Genomic DNA, 11,118 nt, shown 5'->3' with positions numbered 1-11,118 from the left:
AGCGTATAAGCGCGCGCCGCATATAGCACTCAGCATACCCTGAGCGTTTTTAATTAAAAGTTCAATAATTATTGCGCTAATTGCAAAATGATATAGGACTTTTATATTCAGTTTGACCTGCTCTATCTGCCCTAGAGAGTTGAGGCGATTATTACCGGACATCTTGTAGATATGTATAATATTGTTTGCTAAGCGTTTTTAATTAATATTTTAATAATTATTGCGAAAATCGCAAAATGAAATAAGACTTTTCTGTTCAGTTTAATGCGCTCTACCTGCTCACGAATGTTGATTCAATCTTTATGGGACACCCTGTATATATATATATATATATATATACAGAGTGGACCATTTTAATCCATCCAGTCGAATATCTCGAAAACCAAGCCCGGGAGAGAGAAATGTTTCAGACAAAAGTTGTATGGTTTCGAGAGGGCCATAATATGATACCATTGGTTTGACGTTGAAAAGTATTTGAAGGTCACATGAAGGTCACTTCAAGTTTTTTAAATGGAACACCTTATATATTTTTACATATTCTTGTAGCTCATCTCGAGAGCTTTCCAAAACACTTATGACAAAGTATTTTTCATTAAGTATTTTTTGAGTTATAAGGCTTCAAAGTTGCAATATTTTGACATAAAATACAAGATATCTCGTAAAATATTCATTTTTTGATTAACTTACTCTAATACTTTTATGCACAGAATAATGAGACGAATCAATTGGTGTAAAGAAAACACATAATTATGTTAAAATAAAAATGTGTAACTGTTAGTTGCAAATTCAGATTTTTACTTTAACATAATTATGTGTTTTAATTATGTCAATTGATTCGTCTCGTTATTCTGTGCATAAAAGTATTAAAGTAAGATAATCAAAAAATGAATATTTTACGAGATATCTTGTATTTTATGTCAAAATACTGCAACTTTGAAGCCTTATAACTCAAAAAATACTTTGTCATAAGTGTTTCGGAAAGCTCTTGAGATGAGCTACAAGAATATGTAAAAATATATAGGATGTTCCATTTAAAAAACTTGAAGTGACCTTCACGTGACCTTCACGTGACCTTCGAGTGACTTTTCAAGGTCAAACCAATGGTACCATATTATAGCCCTCTCGAAACCATACAACTTTTGTCTGAAACATTTCTCTCTCCCGACCTTGGTTTTCGAGATATTCGACTGGATGGATTAAAATGGTCCACCCTGTATATACAGGGTGTCCCAGAGCACTTGTGCCAACGCTCGTGAGCAGGTAGAGCACAGTAAACTGAACAAAAAAGTCTTATACCATTTTGCGATATTCGCAATAATAATCGAAATATTTAATATTAAAGTTAGGCAAATAAGAGTGTGCTAATGTAAGAATGGCGCGGTAACCATGGGCAGCAGCGCGCTGTCGCTCTCACTCCCCTCACCGCGCGCCTGTCAATGCTGGATACGCTGGGCCGTGTTATAGCTCGAGCGGCTCGAGCGCCCGCCTCATTGCATCTCAGTGCGCTCTTATTTGCCTAACTTTAATATTAAATATTTTGATTATTATTACGAATATCGCAAAATGGTATAAGACCTTTTTGCTCAGTTTACTGTGCCCTACTTGCTCACGAGCGTTGGCACAAGTGGGACACCCTGTATATATATATATATATATATATATATATATATATATATATATATATATATATATATATACAATATATATATATATATATAAATACTGTTTCCATTAAATTTTTTTCATAACAATTCCATTGTTTTGAACTTGATTTTCATTGTGGATTATCTAAAACCGTGGAAATCCAGTTTTCAAAACAGTGGAATTACAGTTAAAACAATTTGAAGTGATTATTGTAATTTTGCTGCATAATTAATACACTTTATTTGTGCAAGTTTGCTACACGGCTTTGCTATATTCTGCCAAAATCTTTTGCATTGCTGCTCTATTTTTTATGCAAGCATCTGTCATAATTCTAATTGATTTCTGCTGTATATAAATGCGTATTTTTGCAAATGATTAGCAGCAGATGCAACCACAAATCTAGCGCGATTATGCTGCACTGCGACTTGCGCAAACATCTACCGCATTTCTTGCATTATTCTGCTATACGTAAATGCATATAAGTATAAATTATTAGCAGTAAATGCTGCCACATATCTTCCGCAATTCTGTTGCTCTATGAAGAGCGTAAGTTTCTGCCAACAGAAAAATAGTCAAAATTGAAAATAGAAAACGCATGATCTGCCCGAAAGTTAATGCACGACTAAAACTGCAGTTTTACAGCAGAATTGCAATAGAAATGTTACTAGGGATGCTTTTGAGCTTGTATTAGTTACAACGATTATGTTTTGCAAACTTATAATAGGAATACGAGAAAATACGTCGTATAGCGATAAACAAAGAATCTATTTAACACTTTTAATAGTTAAGTGCCGAGCATTTTTTATTGATCTTTTTGTTTACGCCGCGTGATGCGGAAAACTGAAGAAATACGCATGATTGCGATAGAATTATAATACGATGATCGACTGCGACGGCGGTTTGTTTATTGCTATGTGATTATGTGTAATTTTTTATATACTCATTGTCAGTGTTGTAACTAGAGCGGTGTCCCCGGGCGCAAACTTTAGGCACAGTCGATTTTTTTTATTAAAAAAATAATAATAGTAAATAATAATAATAAATACATTTTTCTTTGTTCATGATTTTAAATCTTTTAATTTTTAATGTTAGAATACTATTTATTAAGTTTTGTCGGTCACCTATGACTGACGCGGCCTGAACGGAAAGTCTATTGTCGGTCACCGGTGACTAAGGGGTCTACAATAGATATAGTAAGCCGTAAGAAATTAACCAATTACATTTGACTTTAGAGAAAATAATGAATATGATTGGTTCATTTCTTACGACTTAAGGCTTACTACAGCTATTGTAGACCCAGCCTAACGCGGCCTGAACGGAAAGTCTGTTGTCGGTCACCGGTGATCGATACGGCGCTTAACGTGTTAATCAAATATAAAAGTTTTTAAATACAGATCTACATCACTTATTTCATTTCCAAAGTTGTTGGAAATGTAAATATTACTGAGTTTCTGTTGCAAATCTGCCATCATATTGCATGCACGCAGATCAAGTAAATCATTTCAACAGATTTTGCTTGATTTCTATCGACAATTTGACGTCACCTCATATTAGCAAATTCAGCTCGGTTTCTGCCGCCAATCTGCGACTTGGCCGATAATAATGTATCAAAGAGAAGAGTTAATAAGAATATTTTTTTGTTCTCTGATTTTTCAAAAAATAATTTTTTTGTATAATTATTAGGAATGTTAAAAATAATTATTAAATAAGAAAAAAACTCGATTCATTAAGCTAAAATTAATTATTAAAATACTCATATCTTGGTGCATCATTACAATATCTAAGTTCTTTTCTTGATTAATAAGAACTAATAAAATATTTTGCTCATTATATTACTCTGCCATTCATATTAACGCCTCATATCACCGCGTTAAAGGAATAGAAAAACGCCCTTATTGATCCTCTTCCTTTATGTCCTTTTTGTTGATAATTTGTAGTAGATATTTGGCAAGATATATTCGAACAGACTTGACTTACTGAACATATTAAATCAATCTTGTAATCTTTTCTAAGTTTACAATTAATATAAAAATAAAAGTCATTTATCAACTATATTAACAGAGTTGTATAAACCTAATAAGATAGAAAAAGAATCCATCTCGGATTCTTTTATGCAATATAAAAAATATTATTAGTATAATACTATCTCGTTATAATACTATCATTAATGATTTCATATAACAGCTCTGAAGTTTAAAATAAAATTTAAAGTGTATTGCGTTTTAACGTTAATATTCTGTAATATTTTTTAAGTTACTATTATTAAAGTTATTATTATTATTATTAGCATGCATAACAAATTATTTATTTGCAGGAAAATGAGACAACATTAAAAATATTTTAATATTATTATATGCAAAATTATACCAACATTTAAAAGTAAATCAATGTTTAATAGAATAGATATCATTTTCACTACTGTACAATATATCGTGCTGAATGCGAGTTTTAGACACAAAAAAATTGATTGATATTTTTCAAATGCTTCTTCATTTATAAATAATGATATTTATTAATCTCCTAAAAGCTACAATTCTTGTTCATAATCTACCTTACAGTTATACTTATATACGTGGTGTCCTAGAATTGATAATGGAAAGAGGCATACAGGGTGGACTATTTTAATCCATCCAGTCGAATATCTCAAAAACCAAACCCGGGAGAGAAAAATGTTTCAGACAAAAGTTTGGTTTCGAGGGGGCCATAAGATGGCACCATTGGCTTGACCTTGAAGAATTATTTGAAGATCACATAAAGGTCACCTCAATTTTTTTAAATGGCATCCCCTATTTTTTATTACATATTCTTATAGCTGACTTCGAGAGCTTTCCAAAACACTATAATCAAATTTCTTCATTGAGTACTTTTCGAGTTATAAAGCTTCAAAGTTGCAGTTTGAAAAAATTCAAAATATCTCGTAAAATATTCACTTTCCGATAGTCTTATCTTACATGATTCAACTAGTCAAGGCAAGATCCGAGCATGATGCAGCCAGTAAAAGTAAGATTCGAACATGCTCCATACCCTACACACACACGCGCACATACACACACTTTACATACACTTGCACACACCCTACACACATATTCCACACATAGGTTATGTGACATAACCTACACGCATGTACACACACTTTACATGCTCTTACACACACCACACGAACACTCGACACACATACACACACACATTCCGCATACATTCACACATACCTATACACACATACACATCCCACATTTACACACACACACAGATAATCGGCTCATGTAGACGATTGCTACAAATCCTATTCGCAGAAGTACAAACCTGATTGATCCCTTGATTGTTCTTGATGTTCTACTCATCTCAAATAGTCTATTTTTGAAATAATATACCCTCTATTGTTTCCAAAGAAAATATCGACCAGAAAATTTATTTGTCACTATTTAGGAATCAATTGATTACGAAAATCTCTTCCACTGTTGATCGGAGTATCAAACTTTATTACTCACAATCAGAGACTTACGTCTGCCGACAATACCCATGGCTGATTATCGTCCCTCAGAGATTGTTGATATTCTCCTTGTTCTCGGAGAATGTCAACTAAATTATCATGAAGCTTCGCGAGTTTACCGGAATCGTTACCCCGAAGAGAACAACATCCGAATCATACTACAATCCGGGACCTCAAACTAAGAGCTCGCCAAGGCCGTTTAGAACGTCAAAGAGCACATCATGAGTATGATGAAGATGATGTGCGTGTGCACGTTATCTTGGCATTCATTCATCTTAATCCTCATACAAGTAGTCGTATTATGGCTAGAGAAATTGGTATTCCGAGATCAACGATCTTAAGAATTTTGAAGAAAATGAAGTACCATCTTTACCATATCACGTTAACACAAGCTTTTACTCAAGCAGATATGCCGTTGCGTGTACAATTTTGTCAATGGGCACAACAGATGATCCGTGCTGATCCGAATTTCTTCTATTATGTTATGTTCTCTGATGAATCGACGTTCAAAAATAATGGTGAATTGAATAGACATAATTGCCATTATTGGTCGGATGTTAACCCACATTGGCATAGACAAGAAGATAATCAACATTGCTGGAGTGTGAATGTTTGGTGTGGTATTATAAATGGTTTCTTGATTGGTCCTTATTTCTTTGAAGGAAATGTTAATAGTGTAAATTTTTTGGAACTTCTCAGGGATCATTTACCACAATTGCTTGAAGACGTTGATTTTCATACACATCAAAGAATGTGGACACAAATGGACGGGGCGCCACCTCATTATGCGGCAATAGTGAGAGCTTATCTAAATCGAGAATACAATGGCAGATGGATTGGGCGACGAGGAGCCATCGCATGGCCTCCACGCTCACCTGATCTAACTTCACTTGATTTTTATTTATAGGGGTATATTAAAAATGTGGTTCATGAGCATGCGCCTACAACTAGAGAAGATATGATAGAGAGAATAAGAGTAGCTTACACAAATATACCGCGAGCTGTCTTACTCAAAACGGTCAGGCACTTCGAAAATAGGTTGGAATTATGTATTGAAGCCAATGGAGATAATTTTGAACAGTTCCTTTGATAAAGATCTTACCTTGACTGGTTGGATCATACTCGGATCTTATCTTTACTGGTTGGATCATGCCTAGATCTTGCCTTGACTGGCTGGATCATACTCGGATCTTACCTTCACTGGCTACATCATGCCTAGATCTTACCTTCACTGGTTGGATCATGTAAGATAAGACTATCGGAAAGTGAATATTTTACGAGATATTTTGAATTTTTTCAAACTGCAACTTTGGAGCTTTATAACTCGAAAAGTACTCAATGAAGAAACATTTGATTATAGTGTTTTGGAAAGCTCTCGAGGTCAGCTATAAGAATATGTAATAAAAAATAGGGGATGCCATTTAAAAAAATTGAGGTGACCTTCATATGACCTTCAAATAATTCTTCAAGGTCAAACCAATGGTACCATCTTATGGCCCCTTCGAAACCAAATAACTTTTGTCTGAAACATTTTTCTCTCCCGGGCTTGGTTTTCGAGATATTCGACTGGATGGATTAAAATGGCCCACCCTGTATATGTATTCTGTAGGTTAAAATAAAGTAAAATTGTCTTATGAACATATGTCCGAAAACGCACTTGCTCTGAGTAAGTCCCAAAATTCCTCGAAAAAATTCGAATTTTTTGTATATTGTCTAAATTTAGATTTCGAATTTTATGAAAATTAGTATATGTGTTGCAATGTCCCAAAACTTATGTGTAGATGCACTAAATTTGAAATATGTTAATATTTATGACAAAAAATAAAAAATAAACATTTTTTGACTTTTTAATTTTTTCATACGACATTTTTGAGAACTTTTTCGGGAGATTTTGGAGGACTGTAGCTCAGAGAGAGTGCATTTCCGGACACATGTTCGTAATTTTACATTTTACCTTATCTTAACTTGTAAATATGCCTCTTTTTTTCTACTATCAATTGTAAGACATCCTGTATAACTATTTCTTTTTATTCTTATATCTACTTAACTTTTTCGCTATTACACTCGTACATTATCCTTTATTCCTTTATTCCTACTTTTTTCTCTCTCTTCTGCAATTTCTTTTCTATACTTTATATCATTCAGAATATAACTGTATTCTGAATAATATAAAGTATGAAAAGGAAAATTGCAAAAGAAAAAGAGAGATGGAAGATACTTTCATAGTCTAAATTTTTTGTCTTTTTTTTTCCATGTTATACCCTACATATTTCTCTCTTTGAAAAATTCTTTCCTTCCACTTCCTATTCCGTCAAGTTTCTATCTCTCTACAGTTTTTTTTTCAATATCTTTTCAAATCCTCTAACTTTTTATTAATTTCTCTCCTTTCTCTCCTTTTAATTTCTTTTCCAAATTCTAATTCCAGTAAATTTTTATGCTCTTATAACTTGTCTTTATATGTATTTCCTTTTTATATATCTTGATATTTTCTTTTTCAAAATCTATTTTTTCCTCTACGTTTCTATTGTTTCTAATTTTCTACTTATATGTACGTTTTGCTTTGATTGACACATGTATATATCCAAAATATTTTCCTAACTCATTTTATCTATGTTTCCTTCCTGCTAATTCCAGCTTTTTTTAACTCTCTTTCTAAATAATACTACCTTATATATCTTACGTTAATCATTAATATTTTTTTCTATATGTATCTTTAATCTTTCATCGCCATCCTATCTTCTTTTCTGCTATCAAAATCATATAATCCGCTTTCCATGTATTATAAATAGCTTTGATATTTTCGTATTAATAGCGAATTCATCCACACTACATCGTACTAGTTTATACTAAACGTATACAAATATCTAAAGTTACATATATAAGGTTACATAAATAAAAAAGAATAAGGTTACAGGTAAATAAAAGAGAATAAACATTTTAAGTAATTGAAATTCAATTATGATATATTGTCATTTTCTTAGCAGTGCGTACATTATTATTTTATTTCATCAAAGTATTTATATATTATGTCATTGCATTTAAATAATTCATAAATAATAGTTTTTGATATACATTATGTGGTGTAGTGCGAATGACCGAGTTCGCTGTAAGATTTTCGTCTCCAAAATGGCATCAGGAATTTGTTATTAGCAGAGAATGCAATAGATTTAAGATATTATATACACACACTCGCGCACATGCGTGAATGAAATTTCGCATCACGCTAATCAAATACAAATTGACTCTAAAAAAAACTATCGTTATACTATACGTAATAATCAACTGTTATCTCACATTTTGTCGCAATATTAGGTAGTTTAGGTGGACGTCAACCAAGCAGTTCAAAGTCTTCATCAGATGTGTCATACTGACGTTCAACATGCTCAAAGTCCACAACTGCACAGAGAATTACATTTATATAATAAATCTCTTGTCTAAATAAATATTCTAATATTTAATTTGTTTATATTAAAAATGTTAAGTTTATCATTCTTTTCTTCAATCAACATATATTAGCATAAAGTTTTAGTTTAAAGATGGCAAAATCATAGATTGTTGCGGTTAATAAAATCAATTTTAGTGATAAAAATTGCCGACAAATAGCGTGAGTAATATTCTAAACTAGAATATTTAGTAATTTTATTTCCTTATGACATGAGTAACAAAAACTAATTTTTCTTTATTAGATCAAATTTAGTTCAAACTTAAACATGATGCAATCAAGTTGATTTAAAAAATTTAGATCAACAGATATGAGCCTTGAAAATGAATCACATAGACGGCCCCAAAAAATAATTGACAGGATGAATGAGTTGTAAATTTCAATGAAATCCGACACATATCAAACTATCGAAATGTCGCATAAATATTAGTGTATAATTCAAGTGTTTTCCGTCACAAGTCATTGGAAAAGTGAGAAATTAAATTAATAGAGGGTAAACCTTAAGAAAAGGGGACCCATCTCCTATGACATGTGTTGTCAAGGTCATGACTCTGGGTAACATCCAAAGGATTTTAGCCATCGGTCGTTGTTTATTAAAAAGTTATAAACAAAAGAATTTTTACGAATTATATACAATTTTTGGTACCATATACATTTTATAAAGCGCATTTTTAATGTATCTATTTATTTAAATATGATATATTGAATGCGTGAGCGGGGGAAGGGCGGAGTCTTCCTCCCCTCCATCTCCATCTAAAAAACTAATCCAACCTAACCTGTGATACAAAGCAAAATGTATTTCATTTCTCAGATACAGGTTGGATTGGATTAATTTTTTAGTTGGGGTGGGGGTGTAAGGAAAGGAGCAAAGCTTTAATAAAAATACGCTTCATTAAATTTACGTGATGTGAGAAAATTATGTCCTATTTATGAAACTTTTTCGTAATAATAAATTTTTAATAAACAATGGCCGACGGCTAAAACCTTTTAGATGTTACTCAGGGTCATGACCTTGACAATATATGTCAAAGTTAAGGTCATAGGAGGTGGGTCCATTTTTTTAAGGTTTACCATTTTATACTTCAAATCTATATTTGTAATAAAGGTCAAAAAAGTCTAGTTCTCAAACATATATCATTTTGACGTCGAATACTAGTTATGTTCGTACGAATGACGTCTCAAATGACCAAAAAATGACTATCATATGTAAGTCTCTTGAATGACATTACAATGACGCCATCATATTACGTCAGTATGACGTGATATTTAAGTCCTATGCTCATATTTTATTCATATTTAGCGCTATTATCTATAAAGATGCAATTTTATCCAAATAATATTTTTGATAATCTTTGTGTTTTACTGTATTGATTTTATTATAATATAGTTACATTTCTATAATTATTATATAATATCTCAGGTAGCAAGCACATGTCATTTTGATGTCGAAAACTGGTCATTTCTGGTTTAATGACGTCACGTAACCAAATAATGTCTAATTTAAAACGCCTTTTTTGTAACATTTTAAAGACGTATAAAAACGTCATAATATCGTGATTTTTAAGTCATGTATACGTGTTCCTTTGTTTGCCGCTACGAGACACGCTCAGACTAACTCGTATTCAAGTTTTCATAAAATGTAGAAACCTAACCCTATCAGCACACATGTTCAAAAGATGTTTATGGGAAATTCATAAAGAATGTTAAAACATATTTTAATGTCCTGTGAATCTCTTATGGATATCTTTTGAATATGTGTGCTCATAGAGTAAAGCCTACAAAGAACAAGTACTATCAAATATGAAATTTAAAATATGTTTTTTTGTCAGTTTAATTTCTGATATAATTACAACAAGAGATTCAAAGTATGAAATAGATTATTTGCAACAAATCAAATAAATTAGAAATAGTTCGTTTTACTGCCTATTTGAATCACAAAATCGAAATTTCTAACTTAAATACATATTGTTGTGCCTCCGTGAGGGGGCACAAGGTTTTTTCGGGATTCGTGCAGGGAAGGCCGGGGATACGGCGGGCAGTGGCCTCTTTTTATTTTAATAAAGTTTTTTTAATTATATGTGCTTGCTTCTTCCTTTTTATTATAATAAATAACAGTTAAATAGAATCAATGGGTTGGTATTTTATCACTGCTCCTAGCGAACGTTATGTCACTCGCGTTTATTATCGATTGAAGTGAGAGAGCCGTATCTCTTGTACGCTCTGTCGCACAGGTAGTCTGATACGCGTCGGCTTATCTCAGGCGCGCGTATATCTCTTAGTCATTCGAGTATGACTCTATTGAATCTGCTCAACAGCTGCTCGTGGCGATTATTATTCGTTCGGTTCTGATTAACGATTGCCCGTGACGATTATTCCTCTTTAGGATCTGATCAACGACTGTCCGTCGCTTCATCGCGGCGGGTGCTGTTCTTCCTTCCGAACTGCATGGTTTTTCGGAGGGGGTCCCTTAGCAACATGACCAAATACGGTTATGTTGCTGAATTCGCGTTTTAGTGCAGGCGAGGAAGTTCAAAGTCGAATT

At 32.6% G+C, this 11,118-nt stretch overlaps 1 protein-coding gene and 1 pseudogene across 6 annotated transcripts in view; one reads left to right on the top strand and one right to left on the bottom strand.

Annotated features, from left to right (window-relative positions):
• Atg4a (Autophagy-related 4a) overlaps positions 1–11,118 on the bottom strand; it is a 278,503-nt gene that overhangs the window by 96,903 nt on the left and 170,482 nt on the right. For 2 of the 6 annotated variants that reach the window (XM_072894309.1, XM_072894310.1), the window contains exon 10: positions 8,429–8,530. The exons of 2 other annotated variants lie outside the window; for them this stretch is intronic. In XM_072894309.1, the coding sequence (XP_072750410.1) occupies positions 8,463–8,530 (68 nt within the window). In that variant the 3' untranslated portion in view covers positions 8,429–8,462. Of the gene's footprint in view, positions 1–6,655; positions 6,666–8,079; positions 8,531–11,118 lie in introns of those variants that run through there. 2 more of the 6 variants (XM_072894311.1, XM_072894308.1) reach the window with 2 other exon arrangements.
• On the top strand, positions 5,544–6,344 carry LOC140666776 (uncharacterized; annotated as a pseudogene).

Source organism: Anoplolepis gracilipes, chromosome 6 (assembly GCF_047496725.1).
Source record: "Anoplolepis gracilipes chromosome 6, ASM4749672v1, whole genome shotgun sequence".
In the NCBI taxonomy this organism is placed as follows: Eukaryota; Metazoa; Arthropoda; class Insecta; order Hymenoptera; family Formicidae; genus Anoplolepis; species Anoplolepis gracilipes.
This window is presented reverse-complemented; position numbering and strand designations above follow the sequence as displayed.